The sequence below is a fragment of the Triturus cristatus genome, chromosome 12 (genome assembly GCF_964204655.1).
Source record: "Triturus cristatus chromosome 12, aTriCri1.1, whole genome shotgun sequence".
Taxonomy (NCBI): Eukaryota; Metazoa; Chordata; class Amphibia; order Caudata; family Salamandridae; genus Triturus; species Triturus cristatus.
In genome coordinates, this window is record NC_140595.1 from 41,002,921 (window position 1) to 41,026,684 (window position 23,764).

General features: G+C 41.7%; 1 protein-coding gene across 6 annotated transcripts in view; it reads left to right on the forward strand.

The window, feature by feature from the left end:
- CRTC1 (CREB regulated transcription coactivator 1) overlaps positions 1 to 23,764 on the forward strand; it is a 193,820-nt gene that overhangs the window by 65,238 nt on the left and 104,818 nt on the right. For all 6 annotated transcript variants that reach the window (XM_085638788.1, XM_085638787.1, XM_085638792.1 and 3 more), the window contains exon 2: positions 16,214 to 16,330. In XM_085638788.1, the coding sequence (XP_085494914.1) occupies positions 16,214 to 16,330 (117 nt within the window). The remainder of the gene's footprint in view (positions 1 to 16,213; positions 16,331 to 23,764) is intronic.

Below are 23,764 nucleotides of genomic sequence, written 5' to 3' on the forward strand. Positions count from 1 at the left end.
GAACTCATTTCTGGGCATAGCCTGATCATCCAGGATAAGGTCATAAAATGAGACTAAGTTCTAGGTTTTGACAGTGCAGCCTTTTTACAGATGTTTGCTAGCAAAATAGTTGGCTTTGGACCTGCCCCTTTCAGCCATTATTTATCTTCGACCACACTCTTTTAGCCATTGGCATATGACCTTATCACCCATATCTTGGCTCAGTCCAGTGGAGTATTCATCTCTCACCTAATGGTTGTTTGAGTGTATCCTTCCGTTTCACTCAAGTCCTTGCATGACACTTCATTACTACATTATAACTAAAGCCCTGTCTGTCCACTCCTACTGGCTTCTTGGTGTGTTCTTCCTCTAAGTGGCTGACGGTTTATGCGTTAGTGCATTAAACCAGATCTGTTGACTTTGGCAGTGCTTGTTGTGTCCTGGTCAATTGCTAGCACCCACGCCCTTCCTCTGTCTTGTTGGGATGAAAGAGACCTTTGCCACTCCAGTCTTTTTCCTGGATGAAACTGCAGCATGCGTGGCCTTAATTTTTGCTCATTTGAATAAGCCTCTGATAGGAGGGTGGGGATGATCTTCACATAGAGCATGCTTTTTAAACTGCCACACAAATCTCCGCTCCAGCCGGCATTATGTAAAGGGGTAGTGGCGTAGCTCAAATGCCGTGGACCCTAATGCGAGAAAGGAAAATAGCTCGCCTTGCACCCCTGGTTGGTAATAGAAAACAGCTATACATGTGGTTTACTGTGTGCCTCACACCGCTGGACCCCGAGTGTCACTGTATCTACTGCACTAATGTTAGTTACAGGTCTTTCAGTTCCCTATTTGAGGCGAAATGTGTAAAAGACTGGCCTAGGTTGATTAACAGTTTAGAAAAGGTAAACCATAGGTAGCCGCAATCAGAATCCTCTTTGATAATAAACTATTCGAAACGAACAAAAAAGTCTGTTGGTAATTTCATCACTTGCCAATTCTGCATTCGTTACCTACAAACCTTTGGTATGTTCTGTCTTTTTTTTTCAAGGATGCAGTTCTTGTATGTAACTCAACATGCACTGACCATAAGTGATACCCTTAGTCAATGCATAGGGAATGTAGGAGCATTGGAACTCTTGGACGTCTCTGTCGATCTTTGTGTCAGTCTCGTGAAGTGCAGGAAGAACATTGTGTGGATTAAATGATTAATGCGCTTGGAGATTACCACTGTGTTTGAGATTGATTAAAAATCCATAGTTACTTTGTCCTTGTAGCTGATGGCTCCTATGTGCCTACTCTGTGAGCTTTGGATCTGCCTGAGGGAACTTCTTAATATCTCTAGAAGTATGTCTGATTTGATAACATGGTTTTGGTTATGTGCACCAGGTGTTAGAATTTTCTCTTTTAATGGTGGGTGAAGTTGATATATCGTATGCATCTGATGAGGGTTTGTCTTCTGATTCTTGACTTTTGACCAAGTTTAGGTTTCTACTTAACCCGGTGTTAACCAAAGCAAATTGAATCTGCAAAGTTCGGGGATGGACAACTGCACCAGCTCTGCATTGTTTGTGTGGCAAGTTATTCCCTAAATACAGAAAAGAAATTCAGTAGGTGCTCTTATTTGAGCGACAGGTTGACATCCGATTTCATAACTTGATTCTCCATAGCATGTGTTAAAACCTAGTAAAGCCACTCGTTGAAGCTAGAGGATCAAGTGTAAAAAAGATTTGACCCAATATGTACAATTCTATCCTACATTCCAGCATCTATAGCTGTTTCTACTTGTAAATTGCACCTTTCGCTGTAGGAAATGTGTTGTTTTGATTTAGGTGTGCACATTTTTCTATCTGCAGTTGGATAACCTAGTTTAGCATTTATTTCAGGGATTAAGGACTGAAGGTTTGTAAGAGCATCACCTTGCATCACATGTGCTGATGCTTTGCCGCGAAGGAAAGCTTGATGGATCCAGCTTCTTTAAAGCTGGGAGACAGTACCTTAGGGTTCCTTCTGGTGGTACCTCATGGCTGTACCTTGCTTTGGTCATAACTTAGCTTGAAAACTGCACGTCAGGGTGGATTGTGGAAGAGTTGTGTGTCTAGATCTGAGGCATAGTAATTAAATGTACTGTCCTCCAATGCTTTTTAGGTCTCGTGACGTAAGCAGTGCATGCGCTGCTCTTGTCTTAAGAGGCTTCTTGGAATCGATACGATTCCAGAAGTCGTCTCGCGGCTCCTCCTCGAATTTTCATTGGTGCGCGTTGTTTTGCGTCATGGCTGATGCAAAACACAGTGTAATGATTGCACCGGAGGCAATCATTACACTGAAGGTTGCCACCCTGTCCCCTTTTGGCCCCGCCCACCGGGATTTGTTCGTTTTCATTTGCGAAGGGACACGGCCTCCTTCAATTACTCTGTAAGCACGATTTACATGTTAGTATTTTGTGACCCTACTGCTCGTGCGCATCCTCGGCTCGATCTATTTCCCTTTCAATAACAAAATGTCAATGGCTGTTTTACGTATCCATATTACAGTATCTTTATACTTCTGGTACAGCCTCTGCAGTTGCTCCTAGCAACCAGATGGCATTCTTAAATATCATCGTAAATTGTGTTCACCACATGTTGTTATTGCTGTTTGACAGTTCAGTTTTTTAATCTTCATTCACACTCATGCGAAGATCTACTTGTATAGAGAAGCAAATGCGAACAGCTAAGAGGCAGGTCGTTTGAAGGCATCCAGTGGCTGGTGTGGTTGGTTACTAGATTTTGATTCTAATTCAAAGGTATTGGCTTCAAAGTCACTGTCCATGCTTAAGCTTGCCGGGGTTTAAAGAGTTTGCAAGTTCGCAGCTTGCCGCATTTTGGTATTATAGCAATGGGAATGCTGTTTCCTGTACGGAGCTTGTCGTAGTCTGATGATTTTGTATTTAATTTGTTGAAACGCGCGCCGTGTAACTTTGCATTGGCATACTACTCACTCTCTACTACTCACTCTCTACCACTCTCTACTACTCTCTAATCTCTGCTCTCTACTACTTACTCTCTACTCTACTGTTCACTCTCTACTACTCACTCTCTACTATTCACTCTCGACTACTCACTCACTACTACTCTCTACTCACTCTCTACTACTCTCTAATCTCTACTCCTCACTCTCTACTACTCTCTACTACTCACTCTCTACTATTCACTCTCTACTACTCTCTACTATCTCTACTACTCTACTCTCTACTACTCACTCTCTACTACTCACTCTCTACTACTCACTCTCTACTACTCACTCTCTACTACTCACTCTCTACTACTCACTCTCTACTACTCTCTACTCTCTACTCACTCTACTACTCTCTAATCTCTACTACTCACTCTACTACTCACTCTACTACTCTCTACTGTCTACTCACTCTCTACTACTCTACTGCTCACTCTACTACTCTCTACTCCCTCCCTACTACTCTCTACTACTCACTCTCTACTACTCACTCCACTAGTCTCTACTACTCTCTACTACTCTACTCTACTCACTCTACTACTCTCTACTGCTCACTCTCTACTGCTCACTCTCTACTGCTCACTCTCTACTGCTCTCTACCTCTACCACTATACCTCTAACTCTCTACCTCTCCCTACCTCTCTACGCGCACACATATGCACATATATATGTATATAAATGCATATGCATTTATATATATGTTTCTGTATATATATACATACATATATTAACATATATATACATCTGCATATCTATATAAATACAAATCTAAATGCATGCATACATATACATACATATGCATGTTATGTACATGAAAGTTTAAAAAGCAAAGCTAAAAAGCAACCTAATTATAAACAGAATTGCTTTAACTTAAACGAGGGCAAGACCTATTGCATTTTCAATGCTTGTTTAAGCTTGCACGTGTTCTATTGGACTGATAATTGTTGGTGCATTTATTTCACATTTATTTTAAGCATTTGTTCTATTTATTCAGTGTGCTTTGTTTGCCCGTATTTATTGTGTGTAGTCTGTCCTCATTGTGAAGACCACCCGCCATACTTCACCCCATCCTTGAACCCTTGTTTCATATAGCTCTCTTGAAAGTTGTGCTAGAGTGCTCACTGGAGTACACCTCTGTTGACATAAGATTTTTGGTAACTTCTCTCTGAGGTTCCAGAGGCTGCCTTCCCCATCTGAGGGCACATTTCTCACCAAAATCACTGTTTTAGTTCTCTCTCCCGCTGCTCTTTGCTTCGGCACGTTGACTCTTGCTGCTGCCTTCATCTTTGTTTAGCATCTAACATGGGAGACGCAGAAGGACTCTTTCTTTCCTTGCTTTCTCTGTTCCTACAGACAGTGAAAAAATATCTTAATTTCTGCTTTATTTCCCTGGGCGTGCCCTAGCTGTCTTAAAACGGTGCATCCTACCATCTAAATGATGGCAAACCTTGATTATTTGTTCCTGGATCTCAAATCGATATTTTATATAGATGATTATTCAAACGTTGAGCCCCATCGTGTGTTTATTTCCAATCGCGTCCCCTTTTCAATGTACAGTTTGCTGCCAAAAAGCCACTTTTCACAGTAGGCATATCATTGCTGTCCTACAATACACGGAAGTTGTCTGTAGTCTTGGGAATGATTTCAAATTTGAATTTAAGGACCAGCATCTTTGAATTTACAAGTATTTCTATATATTTGTGCTGTCATTTCCAAATATTACTTAATTTCTCAGCTCTCCTTCCCATTATGTAAAGAGCACAACATCTAAAATTGTAAAATATCTCTGACAATCTTAGTCAAATTGTTGATGCCACAGATTAGTGTATAAGGGTAAAGGTGGGAGGGTGATACCGTTCCCGCAAGTTTATCCAGGCAAGTGAAGTAATGCTTCACTTTTATATATGCAAAAAGAACTATTGATGGACAAAATGCAGAACAGTGTCATACATTCACCCCAGTACAGAGATCTGGGCCTAAATCCATAGTTTTTTTGCTCACCATGCCATTCCAGTTTGGACCCAGCCATATGCAAATCACTCTTGACCCTGTGCCCTATGGGAACAGTCCAGCCCGAACTGCCAGACCAGGTCCTCCCTGGACTGGAAACAAGCATCCTAGGACCGGTTTCAGGGTTTCACCCCTCTTCAGCCAGGATAGCTTGATAACAGTGGCAAGGAGATCATGAGACTCGCGTCTGAGCATACCTGTCCCACTCGGGGTGACAAATGCAAAAAGAACTATTGATGGATAAAATGCAGAACAATGTCATACATTCACCCCATTACAGAGATCTGGGCCTAAATCCATCGTTTTTTTGCTCACCACGCCATATTCATGACATTAATTTCTTTGTTTTGTGGAGCTCCATCCGTGCTCTGAACAGAAAAGTGAGATCCCTGCAGGGGTCTTTCTACAGATATTGCTGTGTTTTATCTCCATAGCCTTTGTGGATCTTAATCAGAACTTCAGCCCTATAGGACCTATAGGATAGCTGAAAGTGTTTCCAGTTGGAGCTACAGATCTGTTTCTTGTTTGTCTTGCGGAAAGGTAACGCCTTTGAAGAAATGTCATGTTTTAATCGACTCATATATCCCAGTTTGTGAATGTTGCCTGCGTATACTTCTGAAGCCCTCCCACTATTTGTTCGATAACTCACCTTTTTTCCAGTCTTCCGATAAACCTATGTTGTCAATCTTCAAATGTATCCACTATTTGTTTCTCCGACCACTGTCATATCACCAAGTGTTTTATCACCCCCTTGTTCAACACTTTGCTAGTTGTCCTTCTGTTTTATTTGTTTTTTGGACCAGTGTTGCCAACGTGTAATGTGGAGCTGTACCACATGACCACGTACAGACAAGCAGACAGTTAACTCTGTGAGCTCAAACATCTCTAGCCTCTTGAACCTTCGTACTGATGAATAGATTTCAGACGCTGGAGCTCACAGACCTTCATAGCAGTCAGTAATTCTTGTCCTGCAAGTTTTTGTTTGTGTACCACTGACTCTCTGCTTGGTGTTGCTGATATCAGAATATATGCATGCCACAGTGATCTGTGAGTTGAGCCACAACCTCTGAATTTCCTTGTTCTGCTTGTGGTGGCACATTCTGGCCCCTTAGACCTCTAACTTTAGGAAAACCACATTACATAAATATATCGAATTCTGAAGAGTTCCTGTTTGAGACTTGAGCTTTGACGGCCATCGAAACACACCACACGTGTATGTCCTTGCACGTGAAGGCTCTCTGCATGTGATAAACCTCTGTGCTGTCTTTCTGGCTAAGTTTAGGGTGGTGAACCATCCCACCTGGAGGATGCAAGCCACTCTCTCTTCGAGCTTCAGGCACCCACAGATGTCCAGTCTCTAACTCTTGTCTATGGATGAGTCTAAAGACCTTAAATTTGATTAGAAGTCTCATTCAAAGAAAGTTCGTGGTTATTTGTTATTGGATGGTCATTTTTGCGGCCACTTGCATTACAAGAAAATTATAACTGCCCTGAAGAAGTCGTTGGCTGATGGCTCTCGATTAAAAATAAAGAAATTATTAACCAACTATTGGGACAATTGACTTCTCTCGTGCCAAATTGGTTTGATCAGGATTTCATGGACACTTTAGATTTTGTACATACATACCAAGAAAGGTGGTGCAGTTCTGAATCATTGCTTGTTTTGTTGTTCCTGTTTAAAGGTAGCACCCTCGGACAGGGGGTGTTTTCGTAACCTGCACACATTGATTTTGTTTATATGACTTTTGTGAATTTATTGGTCAAAATTTTCTAAATTGGTGCTGCGATAGTGCTGTATAGCCCACTGTCCATTTCTATGTTGTATGAACTCCTTCCATACTTCACATCCTTCCCGTGGGAAGTATAGGGACGGCTGAGATGTCGACAGAGTTTCAAGCCTGCTCTGTATACAGACATTCCTTTTCCCTTATGCAGGGCAGCTTTATGGTCGTACAACTACAACTTCTGCAACCTTGTGAGGACCAGAGTGGATTCTTTCAGCTTTCCTTTTGATGTGTAGTAACGATCAGCTTTTATGTATTTTGTGGTTCATATTACTTTGCCTCATCTTGTTGCACCTTTCCGACTGGGACCACCTTGTTGGATAACACTATCTGTTCACAGATCATCTTCCTTAATCCGCGTTTAGTTGGTGGTGCTCACTGATGCTCCCAAAGAGAACACTGGTTAGCATTATTGATAACAGTGACTATTGTTTAAGGGCATCTTATGCTCTCACTTGTAAAATCAGCTGACCCTTCAGGAGTGGCTGTGATGTTAGGCACTGCCATATATATTTCATAGTTTTTCTTAGTTCCTGTGCTAGTCGGAACAACGGTTTTTCAAAGCATATTAAAGGTTTACTTTTGTTCATTTTACACATATTGTTGGTTTGATATCACCCAAAAACACAGTTCAAAGGAGCAGAGTGTGAGTATGGCCATTATGTGGGATCTTTTTTGGGGGGGTGAAGAGGTTCAGTTTTAAGCAGAAATTGTATTATTTACTTGAATTAGTTACATTTTCTGACAAGAGGCACTCTTTATTTAAAAAAAACACAGATTAGTTGTTGGGAGTTAGCCAAAGCCAGTGACAACCTCTCTCGATAGGGGTTTATATGGAGTTATTAATCAAACAATATGTTGTTAAATCTTCTACAGTCTAATTTTAACACCTACAAGCATGGCAGTTCTGGAACTTGTGTAAGAGTGACAGCCGCAATAGGGTTAATGCTGGTACTCTTTTTTTTCTCAGCGTTATTTATTCTAGGCAAGCTTTTTTTGCTGCGTTGGCTTATTTATAGATTGGGAGTTGAATGTATTAGGGCTCCTCTTTATTTATCTTTCACTGTAGTTGCGGAAAATGTTGCAGTACCAGCCAAAACTGAAACACCTGTAAATGCTGGAATGAGATTATGCTAAGGTGAGAAGTGAGTTGGTTGAGAGATGGGACATCAGCCTGACAATGTAGTAGGGAGGAGTTTAGCAGAAGAAGGGCTAAAAGATAGGAAGCTGCAATTTTGTACAGGTAGTCTGAGTAAATTGTTCAAGAAGGGCTGGGAGTGATGAGCATTTTGAGGGTTTTGGGCCTTTCTTGAGGTGTATCCTGAGAGTCGTCTTTCAGGAGAATTGCTGCTGGATGAGAGGTGGACCTCTGGGTAAATCATACTTCTGCTCAAGTTTGAAGGCAGTGGAGAAAGTGTAGTGGGGGTGGAGAAAGTGTAGTGGGGGTGGAGAAAAAAGCGGGTGGTGGGACTTTACAACATGGCAGAGGAATAAGTGGTGGCGGAGAGCAAGGAAACGTGCACTCCAATGAGGCGCTGAATATATAATACACAGTGGAAGAGTACAACCCATCTAACAAGAACAGAGTCCCGCTCATGAGCATTTGGTCTTACAAAAGCAAGACTAGCAAGGAAAGCCATCAAATCAATAGCAGACAACTGATCTAGATAACAAAGCCATCCAGTCATCAGCATCCACTGTTCTTGGGACCTGGGCTCACGAATGGGAAGATCTGCACTCACTGAAATCATAGCATTCAGCAATAAAGCGAGACTTGGGTGTTGTGGCACCACCGGACCAGATCCCATCATACCCCAACTTGAAACATCAGGTGGAGAAAGGAGCTCCTGAGGCCCCCACTCACGGAGTCAAGCCAGCATGGTCATTAACATTTGCATCTGCATCTTCTGATGTGGATTAGGAGCAACAGTTACGGGAGAGGAGCATTAGTGGATCAGCATTGGATCCAACGAGGTAGAGCTCCGAGTCATCAAAGTGTGGGTCATACCTGATGATGGGTATATCTGCTGAACTGACTTCTCCCGGTGAGTATTTACAAGGGGCCATATCAGCATGCTCCATCTGGGGCTTGCAAGTGTAATCACCCTTCACCTTCTATATTCTTATAAGGCCAAGGCCTTCTAACCATATAACCTTCTAACCCCATATGTAAGAAACTCACTGTGTCTGCTCTTCGCATTTGGTCATCTAAAGAAGCCATTATCTGGTAGTGTTGGCAGTGATATGCAGTTTCTCTGTTTTTGATGAGCTTCTTTTTGATTTGTTCTCTCCCTTTTTTGCGAACACTTTCCTGCCATACGGGCTTCAGTTGCACTGTAGAAAACTCTTAAGTAAATAAGTAGCGCACACGCTTCGCCTGCAGCAATTTTCCTTTGATTGCATTTCCTTTTATTCTGGCTATCTTCCTGGTTTTTAGCTTACCACAAGACAAGGGAGGTAGTGAAGGAAACAATGATACAGACCACTGGTCTTATGATTTTATATTTGGTTTTAAATCTGCGACCGACTGCAGCTTAAAACTACTGAATTAGTTACCTTGGTCTAAATAGAAAACAAAAAGTGGAAAGATTTGTATAGTTTTTTGTTTTTTTTTTTGCATCAAATTTTAATCTTAATAATTGAATGATGTATTCAATCTAGATGAACCTACTTACTGCACAATATCGGCTATATACTTTCTGAGTGTACTTTTAATGTGATCTAAATATGCTTGAAATGCACTTCTAATGTACTAGCCAAAAATAATGATTGTAGGTTAAGGCAATTTAATGATTCCCTTTAGTGTACTTTGTTTAGGAGTGTGTTTGGTGAACCAACAGAAGACCATTTCCACATTGCAAGTGACAGTAATGCATGCCGCCACTTCCAATGACCTCACTCATTAGCAGCATCGCGTAGTATGACGGCATACTTCACAACACTTCGCATCAGCTTGATCACGCTGCGCAAAAGACCCATTACCACCATCAACCCCCAGATGCAGTCGCATCTATTAAGCAGGCACCCATAAGATACTCCCACCACCAACCAATACACAGCTCTGTGGCCCCCTTCGTTCTTCAGTAGCATTCGCCATCTTAGTTGCTCAATTGTGCGTATTTACTTTCATTCAATCCTATCTTTGAGGATTTCGTCCCATCACTGGGTTCAGGACATCTATGCCTTTGCTTCATTTCTTTACATGATGCGGCTTCATTTCTCTATATGGCGTTGAATGCTGTCCGTCTGAATAAAAGACGTCACTGACCAGTGTGCAGAACTCTTCAACCTTTCATGTAGTTTTTATTTGCCCCAAAAATGCAACCCTACGACATAAGTATATTTATGCCCTTTTCTCAAATAAGGATTTTACACAAGTTCAGCCAGCACTGTTATAATTGCAATTTTTGTATCTAGTTTTAAAGATTGTTTTTATTAATCACGTTTTTTAGCTGGGGTTTTTCATTCTGTGAAGTGATGTGTGCTAATATTTTATGTTTGTTTTATATTGATGAATTCTACGTTTTTATGTACTTTTATGATTTACTGTGCATAAATCGAATAAAGTATTATTGATTGATTGATTAAACTGTTCATGAATAATTCTGTTAAGAATTCCTTCTTAAAGGCTTCGATTTTCTTAGCAAAAAAAGATCTATCCAGTCTTTGAAAATAACCCTTTAGCCAGCAGGAAAAAGGTACATAGAATATGGGCATCCAGTAATCTGCATTCCAGTGAGTTTAGAAATGTTCCTATTCATTTACTGTGGGATGTCGCATTGTCACACGATTCTCGATATTCTTTACGTTGGTCAGAGGTTAGTCCAGCATGTATCTTCTTATGTCTCTGTTCAATTCGAAGTACTTTCAAAATTTTATTTTAGACCACTGTTGAAAGTGTGTACCTACTGAATATTTATAGACGATCCTTTTAAACAATTGTTCTGCATTTTTCAGCTCCCATTGTAACTTCTAAACAAACTATCCTAACTTTCTGCAAGTAGCAGCAGGGCGTGTAATTCAAGCAGTACTACTTAGAGCTCTGAAGTCCTGAAAACAAACTGTCTTTCTCTTTGTTTGAACAAAGAGGGCTGCTTACTCGCCTATTGGGTTTCTACAGGTTTTGACATCACTGCACTCTTTTTCTATTTTCTGAGACCACTTGGTTGGGTGTGTCTCCTTTAGAACACACCCTTTTAAACATGGCTGAAGTTGTTTATAGCTGCCCCTTTGTCCTTGGTAGCGGAATAATCTTTACCATTAGCACCCCTAAGTTATGTGGCTGGTCATGCTGCTGGGTGTTACACTTTTAGCCTATATTGTCAATTTGTTGGCTGCGTCACTTAACAGATTAAATAGTTTTCAGCCTTTTTGTCTTCATTTCTTTTGTTGTCGTCAGTGGACTCCAGAACCTATGTTCTCACTTTCTGTTACAGCTTTAACAATTATCTTCTCTGTCACATTGTATAAACCAGTGCAGAACATTAACGCTCCATTTATTTTTAATTTTCTACCACAGCATGGTGGCTAAAACGTAAAGCCAACAGCAAGCATTAATAGGGCCTTTAGAAGCATACCATTAAGTGGACCCTGCTTTCTTTGGTATGTATGTGTTGACAACATGACCATTCCTCCAGCCCCCCCCCCCCCCCCCCCCCCCCCCCACCACCGCCCTCCCCAAATCAAGACACTTGGCCATAGCTCACAACTGCAACCAATGCAGGAGTGGAAGTAGGGTTCTGAAAATGTAAAACATCAACCTTGGTACCTGTGCTCACTTTAGGATTATATTCTTCACTTGACAATCTTAAGAGGAGGACTGAGAAAAATATCAAATATCTTCAGAAATGTGTGCTGGTGCCAGAAAGCGCAGTTTGGGATACAGAGTACCCAAATATTACTTCTGCGTACACGAGGATGCAACCCAGCGTTCCGGACCACTCGCCGAGCCTAGAAAGAGGAAATGCTTTAAGCTCTTGATTCTTCTTCCCCAGCTGACCAACCTTTTGGCGCTGGTTAGCGAGTTTACATTGCCAGTATATACATTTTCTTTGTAGGATTGAGGCTTGCTCCCTAGTTTGATTTGCAATTCTCTTTTTCCCTTTTGAAAAGGTTGAAGGAGGTACTTTACTCAGTCTGCTTATTTGGTCATGTTTTTACGTTTTGACCATTACAGGGCATATGGAATATGCTTGTGAAATATGCCTATGCCAATGCAGTATGCTTATGTAAACATAGGGTTTTTAGATCTCGCCTATAACTTTACCCAGAGGCCCATTGCTTACTATCCGATGACTTTATTGTCACTGTTATTTGCTTGCTTTTTTATGACTTTCCTTTTCTGTGTTGTGTTGGTCCCTCCCCTGGAGCACAGCATCTCTACTATCCTTTTGAATTGCCTGACTAGTGTCCTCCCACTATTCCCTTTTAGTGAAATATTCTTTTCTTTTTCGTTGAGCACTCCATCAGAGTGCATGTGTTGTCCAGCTCTGTCCTGTTCTCCGTTTTGTGCTTCCCCCATGCCCAACTCCCAGCTCCATGTTTCTCTCATGTACATCTCCCCACGCCACCGTACTCCATCTTGTTCTGTCTCATTTTCTTCTCCTGCCCGCTCCCTGTGTTGCTATCAAGCTAGTGTGCTGCTTGCTCTTTTTTGCTTCTCCTCCCACACCCTCCCCATACTCTGCGTTCCTCACTCCATTGTATTCTTCTCCCAGTGTTGCTCTCTCCCACCATCAGTCGGTCGACTTTATTTTTAACTTTCCATTCAGTTTTTTTCATTCAAAATTCAACCCGTTTGGCTGGATAACTACAAAACTAAAGAAAATCGTCCCCACATCATTCCACTCCTGCATGCATTTGTTGATGCATGCTTTCACATATGTCAGCTTGAATGCATGTGCCAGTGGAATGGCATGACCACTAAGCCATTTGCTTTCCCCTCCGTTGCTGTACAGCATCACCAAAATGCATTAGACCCACTAGGTCCCCGAGACGTGGCTTACTGGATTTGCCAATGCTTGTTTATTCTGGAACTTCTTGAAAAACTGCACACAGCCTTGAAATTTAAATGACCTGGACAGTAAATAATGATTAGAATAATTAATGTATGATTATTGCTCCAGTTGCCCTACATAGCTTGAACTACTGGACTATGTTTTGGTTTTCTTCACGAGAGAAAAAGAAATAGTTCAGTGGGCTAAAACAAAGAGCACATTTTGTAATGAGGGGAGCAACGGCTTGGCGGGAGAACCCATTCAACCTCGTAGCTTTACATCAGAAAGCATAACGCTGTGTAGAATTGGGTGATTTTGTTGAGACACCAGTATGAATACCTCATTGGTTTTCTTGTTGAACACAGTTCCAGCAATTGTCAGAATACTCTTGGTGGTGTCATAAGGACCTGCAGGATGCTTTTATCATAATGTTTCCTGTGCAAAGGTGTTGATTGAAAATCTTTGATAAGTAGGAGATGAAGAGAGGCATATCATTTCTTGATAACTTAACCCCTCTAGATATGGTGCTCTGTGATGCTAACATTCCTTTCTTTGGAGTCACCCTCTTCTGAAATATAATCATGTCTAAAGTGTATGTTGCACTAAAACAAATCGATGGAGAAGTCAAGTGGGTTATTTTAGGTGTAAAATTGGAATTGCTTTTTTAGAGACCAGTTGCATTGCGATAAATCCACTTGACTTCAAACCATACATGTCTAGTGTTTTGGTCATTAAAAAAAGCTTTGCCTGTTTCTAACCAGTGATCGTTGAACATTGTTTGTGGTCTTGTCATTACCAAAGCTACCAACTTCGAATCACTATTCCTTCTCCTACCTTAATTGTGTGAAACACTAGTTCATCATTATCCTAACTACAACATTACACAGATGAATATAAATAATCTTCCTGAGTATGACTAGTCAATACATTTTCACCCCTTTATAGATCTTGACTAGGTAATTTTTGGTACTATTAAATTAAACTATGACCGGTCTGATTTTCACGTTTCTGGATAGTGGGTAGTAAAGTAAGAATGGTGAACTGCTGGCTAATGGGGAGAATTGGATGTTACCGGAGGAGTGATGGGAGAAGATACCGATAGAAGAGGAGAAGCCCGCTCCCGGAGTGTGTAACCATTAGGCATTGCAGTGGATGTGAGAATACTTGTATAGCCTAGACTACAGAAGATGCAGTATGTTGTAATAGTGAATTGTGGAAAGAGTGAACTATTATTACTTATATACGTAGATCATTTGTATAAGGCACCATTCCCCTTCATTGTCACCCAAGTTTAGAGTCTGACATTCCACGGGTGACTTGGTGTTGGATTGACTCTTATTATGTCTGTGTAGGTTATCTATTTCAGCAGAACATAGCCCCTCCCCCCCCCCCCTAAACAGGAGACCTTTCAGAGTGGTGAGGGTCTGAGTTTTTGCAAATTTTAAGTATTGGGTCCCGGGCCTTAGTTGGGTGTGTGACCTCATTTATCTTTGTGGGTGTTCCAGGAGATCCGTTGAAATGGATGACTTCCAGATATTTCCATGAATTTGCCGTGTTTTTTTTTGTTTGCCCAAAGAGGAGGCTTGAGTGTAGTTTGATTCAGAATGTGCTTGATCATATAATGGTATGGGGAAATTAGATGTTGGCATTTGGGTTTTAAATGGGAGTTAAGAATAAGGCGTTTATTCCGTTAGGAAATTCTGAAAAGATGTTGGTGTTCTCAGAACAAGTGAATAACAAGCTGGATCTCGAGGAGCAGGTGAAAGAAAACCAGTGTCTTGTAGTCGGGGCACTCTGGGGAAGGGGTGGGGAAGAGGGCTGTCGTTTCGTGAAAAGCTGGAGTCCAAGATGTTTAAAACCAGGTTTTATCTATTTATGTTTTGTTGGATATGAGCTTTAAGTCTACCAGACGTTTATTCCATGATCACGGTATGCTTCTATGCTCTGAATACAACAGACTCAATTAGCCTACTGAGAAAACCTCTTGTGTATATACTTTTCTCCGTCTTTTCTAAAGATCGCTAATTCATTGCACAATTCATGTGGAGGGCTGTGTTAAGTTGATGTCGCGGCTTGACGTTCAGCTTTCCTTGGTTGTACAGTAAGTGAGTCATTGCTTCCCTGATTTATGTTTTGGCATGAGGACCGCGGGTGTCTATAGATGTATTTTCTTAGCCTTGGGGCAGAGCCTGATGAATGGAAAGCAATCTTGTGATTCTGTGAAGGCTTATGAGACCTGACAAAGACGTGAAATCTCTTCAGTAGATGACAACATTTCACAGTCTAAGCAATGGTTTCAATACATCTCACGCCTCTTCCGAAAATACATGTTGCACTATTCGTAATAACTTCATGTTATAAATTCAAATAAATACCTTCCTTACAAGATAGAGTAAGTTCGCTTAGCACTTAGAATGGTAATGTAATTTACTAACTGGCGATTCATTTTTTAAATTAATCTTTGCATGTGAGCAAAGAAAGCAACTGGTGGATTTGCTTTAGAAAAGCAACTTAACATTTAAAAAAAAAAAAAGGCAAGTCTGTATCGTAAGTATGAGAGCGAATGTATACACTCCATCTGGTACATCTATAGACTGGGGGCCACTGATTGTACACCTAAACATCAGAGAGTGTGCTTGTATTTATAGATGTGTTCACATATGTGTGTGTGTGTATATATATTGTGTGTGTGTGTGTGTGTGTGTGTGTGTGTGTGTGTGTGTGTGTGTGTTAGTGTTAGTTAGTGTGTTAGTTAGTGTGTTAGTTAGTTAGTTAATTATCAAGGCCCTTGACAGGCTGAAAGGCGTCATGGCTGTAGAGGTCTTTGGGCAATAAAGAATTACCTTGCTGCACTACTTTGTGGTCCGTGCGCCGTTGTTTTGAGGAATTCAGAAGTGCTGACGGAGTGAATGCTGATAGATATATATATATGTGTGTGTGTATATAACCAGCTGAAGTCACAAATACTAAAACGGAATAAGTACGTTTTTCGATTATTAATTCATTCATTAGCTCTGTAGAAAGTGAACCATTTCATCTGATGAAATAAATCGAAAAGGGATATAGTAAAGGGCACTGCAGAAAAAAGGAAAGATAAGTATATTGTACTATTCTGAAACATTTTAAACTTTTTGTATACTACGCTAATGAAATTGTGCAAAGAAGAGTGGGGCCAACAGTGGTCGAAGAGGGCTTGTATAAAAGAGAGAAAAGTAGCTTTGGCCATGCGCAGGGAGCTGAATAACAAACCATGCATTTTATGTTTTGAATTTATATATAATTTACCCCTACTGATTTACCTCTAAAATATTTACAGCCCACCTAGTTAAAAAACAATACTAGCAGCACAAATGTTCAACTAATTGCTGATGAAGGTTTCTTCTTTTTCTATACGTTTTTTGAGTGAGCGTGGAACTCTATAGTTTGTGATGTTAATTCTTTTTCCTCCTTTTGTTGTAGTTACAATTGCAGAAGACGCAGTATTTGCAGTTGGGACCGAACCGTGGGCAGTACTATGGAGGTTCTCTGCCAAACGTCAATCAGATCGGAAACAGCACTATTGACCTGCCTTTCCAGGTACGTCTGCTTCACTGTTACTTGCGCGTCAGATTACAATTTCAGTGAAGATGACGATGGCCATGATCTTATACAGCATTTCCTTGAGGGCTTCCAATCACCGTGAAAAAGTATCCATTTCCAAACACTTCAATGTTGTATCTATCACCTTTAGGATATAACATGACGCATTAATAACCTGATTTCTGTGTGTATAATATATATATACATGTGTATGTATATATGTATGTGTGTGTGTGTACACACACACACAAACTTGTGCACTGAACAATGTTGAATTAGTGATAATGTGGCAAAGAGCATCAGCAATCGACTACATACTTGCCGAAAACTTTATAGTTTTTTTTTCTTCGTTTTGGTAAGTCCATTAAAATAGCAAAAGGATCCTGGGAAGTCATTTCATGTGTGGGGTGAGGGCAGTGCCACAAATGAGGAATAGGCGAGGTGATGCCTTCCTAGTGCAAGCCTGTTTTGTGGTGGAGGACAATCCTTTCTATTCGAATTCATTGAATTATTTATTGTCGCATAATTCTAAATTGTTGGATATGAAAATACGGTGCGAGTATTAGATAGGACGCAGTGGAATACGAATTTACATTTATTTTCTTTCTAGAACAATAAATCTGGTGAAAATATGGAGTTTCTTTTATTTGAGTGCCCCCCGCCCTGAAGTCCATTAAATTGTCACATTTCATTGGACCATACATTTTTCTTTTACTGTGTTGCACGAAATTACTACAATAGTTTGGTTTAAACATTACATGTAAAACTAAGGTGAACACGTCTTGTATCTTGTTTTTTTAAAACATTCAACCTTTTTAGCATAGCTATTCAATAGCAAAGGACAAGAACAGTTCATTACAGCCTAAAAACATATTTGCTCTGATGTATGCTTTCTGTATACCTTGTGAAAATCAATAAAGTATTTTGAAATAAAAAAAACATATTTAAAGCTATAATTAGTCAACTGTGAACAAAAGATTTAACTTGCAGCTATTTACAAATCGCTCCAGTAAGAAAAACAACCTGCAAAAAATAAATGTAGTGCTTGCCACTACAACAGGCTATTAAAACGCAATCACATGGGGACAGACAGCAACGTCTCCTTTTTAGGCTCTATTCAAAATGGGGTTTCATCGTTCATTATTCTTAATCTTAACCTCGTTCACCGTGTGGCTCATTACCAAACGTTGGTATTTTCAGGCGTCGAACAAATGTTTTCCCTTTTCATCTCTTTATTAGTGGCCCGTGAAGCACCTAAAAAGTGCTTTACTACTTGCAGGGACATCCTGTTCTCTTCTGTTTTGGATATCATGCAGGAAGTGATATTTTACAGGTCTCTCCACCCAGATCTTTCTGTTCTTGCCCTTATGTTCTGGCATAGCTGCAAGCCTATGTTTAGATTGTTGCTGATGTCCCAACTGGCTGTGGTTGGCCAGGAATTAGTCGGTAGAGTAGTAATAGTGTGGAAGATGTTCACATTCTGTAAATTGCTGTTGGTTAAGGAAGGCAGGGAGTGGCCTCTAACTTTATCAGTAGTTATTATCATAGGAAGAAATGATGCCGACTTCTTGTCAGTCTGCTTTGGTTACTACTGTTTCTTGACCCCAATCCTGCTTAGGCTACTGCCACTCTGTGGCATTGTTGGGTGCGCCCTCTGGCTCTGCCTCTGCTTGACTGATCCCGTGTTCACCTCTTGCAGCTTGCTCACTGGTGCTCCCTCACTCTGCTAGGACTACTCACACCCACACACCCTCTCACCTTTCTTGGACTGTTCACTCGTGACCTCACACCTTGCTTAGACTCCTTGCTTTGCATTGCATCCCTGTAATCCCCCGCTTAAATTCCTGCCCCCTCCAACAACTTTAACAACTGTTTTGCCCCCTGTCATGCTTTGGGATTTTCCTAAGTCATCCCCACCCTTTCTTGCAATTATTTCTCCACTCTCCCCACCCGATCTCCCCAGAGTTCTTTCTTCTGTTCTTGGCCTTTCCCTTCCCTCGACTACTCTCATTTACTGTATGGCGTGCTCCCGTTTAGTTGCTTTTTCAATCCCCGCTACCATGACAGTTCTCTGCCCTTGGCTTTAATTGCTCCTTCCCTGGCATTGATTCTTCTTTCACCTCCTCCCACTGCCAGTCGTCCATCCCTACAATCACAGTTGTTAGCTTCTCACCTTCTTTCCTCTGCCTAGTTTGCTACCCTGCCACTCTGCACTATTTACACCATCCTGCCTGAGCTACTGCTAGGACTAGTGGTTTGCCCCCCTGTAGTTTGTGTGCACCAATTTCATCACTCTTGCCTGTCAGCTCCCTTGCCTGTGCCGCCCTCTTGCTCCCTTGCCTGTGCCGCCCTCTTACTCCCTTGCCTCTCTCTTGCTCCCTTTGCTGCCCTCTTGCACCCTTTGCCTGTGCCGCCCTCTTGCTCCCTTTGCCTGTGCCGCCCTCTTGCTCCCTTTGCCTGTGCCGCCCTCTTGCTCCCTTTGCCTGTGCTGCCCTCTTGCTCCCTTTGCCTGTGCTGCCCTCTTGCTCCCTTTGCCTGTGCCGCCCTCTTGCTCCCTTTGCCTGTGCCGCCCTCTTGCTCCCTTTGCCTGTGCCACCCTCTTGCTCCCTTTGCCTGTGCCGCCCTCTTGCTCCCTTGCCTGTGCCGCCCTCTTGCTCCCTTGCCTCTTTTGCGCCTCACCTCTCTCTTGCTCCCATGCCTGTGCAGACCTCTTTCTCCCTTGCCTGTGCAACACTCTTGCTTCCATCCCTAGGTCTCTTATAATGCTCTGGAAGTGAGACACCCACCCTGTTAAAGCCACTTTGGGATGGCGAGTCGTCATCCATATCAACAGTGCTGGAAAGGTCTAAAATGTTCAAGAGGGGACTCTAGGCTCCCTTAATGAGAACATCGCCAAACCCATCAAGGCTTGTTGTCTACGTCAAGAGACTGTGTTGAAAGCATCCTGCTGATTAGGGTCCATGATACCATAGGAGTGTAAGTGATTCTGCAACAGCTTGGTCAGTGTCCACTTTTTCCAAGCATTTTAACTCACTGTTGTGAGGCCTGTGACGGGGCAGACACTATGGGCGTACCTTCAGAGCCTAGTCTAGGCTATACTTGATGTGATGGGGGAATAATCTTTTAAGGGTGCTCTGAATGCTTGGCTCATAGACCTCTGGGAATATAGAGTCACTCCAATGCTTAATCTATTACACAATGCAGGTTTCCATCTGTTGGAGAGGCTCTGCAGTCTCCTTAACAGTATGGAGTAAAATGTAAATAAAGAATTGTTATGATCAGGGCGGCCTTCCAAACGATGGGGCAGTTAATAGGAAATGGGCTTTTGTAATGTGATTAATATTTATATATTTATTTTGCATACAGGGGATCAGTGTTCTGACTCTTAAATTAAATGCTTTTCAAGCCACGGTTTGTGGTCTTGAGATTCTGAGAAGAGTATATTTAGCTCACCATTTGCATATTTGAAGTGCCAGTTAAATGCTACAAGCAAGTCCAAAGTACGCCGCCTACCATTTAATTGAGTAATGTGCCCAGACGCCATGCATCATGCCATAGGGTCAATTAAAGAATATAATTTTGATGCAGTGCCAGTATAGGAAGACACTAAATGAATCCCTGCAGTAGTGCCAGAAAGCAAAGGAGCTAGAAGAAAAAAGTGTTGGGCTTTCACAAACGGATGTCGGCTTCTCCACCTCCCTTTTTATCAGTCTCTCCAGCCTCCATAACCAATGTGAGAGGAGGTTTGGGAGCTAATGGGTGGTATTGGTAAACCATACCCCCAACGGAAGATGGCCATGTCTCTGGAAGAAATCTACAATCTTGTTTATGGTCTGTTGTGAGTTCACCGATGCGTTGTTTATAGATGGTCGGCGAATGTGAATTTAATACAAACTAGTGATAAGATTTCTTGCCGGAAGGACTGCAGAGGTGATGTTCTGCTGTGATGACCAGTAAATAAATACATTCCTCTTCATGCATTTCCTGAAAGAGTTGGTAGCCCGGTCACTCCACGGCGACTGGTTGAATACCTCGAAAAATGTTGCTCTGTGTTCCACCAGACCTATCTCTTTGAAGTCACGACCGTAAGAGCCAGCACTTAATCACCGCAGAGGCTACGACGCTTCTTTCATAAATTGTAGATTGCAGTGAGAATAATCTTTTAGAGTCCCAAAGCGTCTTTGTGACGTGAACTTGTTTGACACCTAGTATAATATCATGGTTATATTTATTTAAAAATCAAGATTGCTTGTTCCAGAGTGTAATATGCAGTGCCAGAGGGCTTGTTGACAAATCATGTAAGGCAAGTAGCTCTTACACGAGTCACTGTTGCTAGAGCACTTTCCTTCTTCAAGATAACAAGCAGTGCCTTGGGCTGAGTTGTCAGTGAAAATAAGAAAGAACCATCTTTGATTCAATGTGCTAAGCAGGTGCATCCAAGTGTGTGGAAAATGTGGCTGGTGTACTTGCGAAATGCTGCACGTTGCATCTTCTAGATGTTAGCCCTCTGGAGGCAATGCAGATCTTTGACTAATATTATGTTGATTTCTCTCCTTTATTCTGTTCAAATCGTTATGTTTTCTAATAAAGAAGAAGAGCAGCAATAATAAAATATATTTTATACATTTTGCTTCTCTTTAGCTCTTATTATAATGCTAAGAACAAATTCTGTTTATCTTGTTGTTCTTGGTGCTAGAGTGTGTGGCAGATATTTTATGTGCTTCCAAAATTTCAATACAGTTTGGAATTACCAGTGTTGAAAGGTAGAGATTTGACGATGTAAGTGCGTAGTATTGAAGTGTTTTTACGAACGCAGTGAGCATTTGCTCCTACGGTTAGCACTTCCAGTTCCCTTTCTTATTACAGAAAGGGATCTAAACACTTGCTTGCCTCGTTGTACTTGAATTGCGCTATGATTTGCACCCCTCAGTGTTAAGTATGTTCCCTTGTTTGCATAGCAGTGTGGTCCCATCTTGTAAATGAGAGAACGTGTGTGTGTGTGTCATTGCATATATTGGCAGTTTGAGGGGGAAAAGTCCATCCTGGCGATAATTTGGCGCACCCGCTGATGTGAATGCTTTCTTTAGCAGTGGCAATGACAGTCCCATGGACTCTTCCATATTGAATCAAGAGCTGGAGGGGGGGGGGGAGGAGATCCTAAGCATTATGATCATGGCCTCTTTATTAATACATCTATATTTACCTTCTTTGAGTTTTCTTACACAAATGCATGCATCCTAGTGTGGTCCTTATATTAGCTTGGATCATTTTGTGCCACAATTGGTCGATAGTAAAATAGCGTCAACCTGGATTTCATCATGCTGACTGCATACCGTTGGTTGATGTGCTCCGTTGTCTGGCTTCGATGCTAAGCTTTCTTTTTAAGCTTCATTTCTGTTAGACCCTTTAGCCTGTTGATTTTGCTTTCTGCTGCCACCTTTCCATGCACGGTCACATAATGTGGGCTGTATCTAGCTCCCCATCAGTTGTTTTCTAGTGGGTATATTTCTCCCGTAACAAAAGGTGAGTCTCAATTAACCTGACATGACATTTGCTTCATTAATAAACGTTCCTCAATGTAGTTTGTTTTTTAATCCCTCTAATTATGAGCTATGGTGCAGTAGCCGGCATCTCTTCACCTTAATGCCTTACCAGTCAAGCATTCTCTTTCTATCCTGACAATATCTCTATTTGAGATAAAGATGGTAATTTAGAACCTACAATTTTAGAGGTGCTGACCTTTGACTTCATAATCTCTAAAGGAGACCCGAAGAATCTTCTTTCTGCAGACCCACACAGAGAACGTGTCAAGCCCTCCAGTCTTCAGAAACATCTACTTGAGCAGGCATGAGCTTATCTTTGTTGTCCTTCAATTCATAGTCTTATTTCTTTCTGCATGTCCTCTGTGTCTTCTCTGTTTTTCATAGCATTGGACACTGTACAGACTGCAGTGTTTCACCCTCCGTCATTCGCTGAGTTTCTCTACCTGGCAATTTTTTCAGTGGCTAACTCCACAAATCTGAAGTTGGAACAAAAGCAATCCTTGCTACTTTTTACATTTGGACAAACAAACATGTTACTGGTCAACTACTTGGAACCAAAGTAAGTAAATGTAAGATAGAAACCAGTGACGAGTCTTAGAATTTCAAATGTTATCTGGGACATGCTGTGGATGCCAGCATGTCCTGGCTCCTCAGGAGATGCATCGCCTAAAGTAAACCTGAACGCAGTTACCAAGGGTCAGGTTCCAAGAATGTGCAAAATGGCTCAGAGGCCCACTTCGGTGCCCTCAGTAATGTTCAGACATACATAATTATAACTACATTGCTCCTCAGGCATTGTTACTTGAACAGACTGCAACAATTGAAGACTTGCATTCACACTCATCTTTGACTCGCACCCGTCTCCGCAGCAGATGCGTTGCCTTTGACTCTGCCTCACTCTGCTCTTGCAGGCCGGCAAGCATAACCTAAGGAATGCTTTGTAAACCCCAAACTCCCGCCTTATGCCCATGCATGGTAACTTTTCTGGTTAATTATCATATGTAATGAACGGCGCTTAATCGTGGTCTCTTGTGTTTTTCTGCAAAATAAATTGAAAGGTACTCTTCTCAGCCATGCAATTTCTCCTGCCCCTTGTGGTGGTCTCTTGTTCCTTAACCCCCACCCTCCACACCCCCAAACACCAGTATTGCTTCCGTCACTGTTCTGCCCTCCTGCTTACTCTCTCATCAGAGTCTTCAAACATTTTAAGTTAACTTTATATCAGTAAAGAGGGAAAAGTTGCACCTGGCCACTGCTTTAATCTCTGAAGTTCCTAAAGCCTGCTCACTAGTACAAGTAAGCTGTGTATCCGTATCTGTCACTGGCTGTAGCAATGTTATTTCAGCTGCATAGCACTCAGTACACAAGTTTTCTGTTCGTATGTGCTCTCTTAGTATCCACACACTGATTCTGACTAGTGTGTCACTCTACTATTTTCTCTGTGTGCATTAATGACCAGAAATCCTTCTCACAAAGTAAGGCTTGCTTTCCCACGATCGCGACTCCCAAGTGATCTGAGTTTGCTTCCTACGTGTACAGCAATGCACTGGAGAATTGAGTGGATTCCAAAGCCACTTCGACATGCTCCATAATTTCACACTCTGATTGCATTGTGCAGCATTCCAGCGACAGATTTTTAATCCGGTTTCTCCAGTGACATCCTCCCTTCAGTTAAACTGTCAGCTGAGCATCCTCAAAAGGGCTCCAGAAGAGTATAGACAAAAGGTGAGAAGTAAGTCTTTGTGATGTCCCATCACGTCTGTTAGAAATGGGGGTCTGTAGTTGGCAGAGGTAGCTACCTTTGTCCAAATAGGGGCCCTTGCTTCTAGTCAGGGTAAGTGGGATACACACTTTAGATAACCCCTGCTCACCTCCTCTGTAGCTTGGC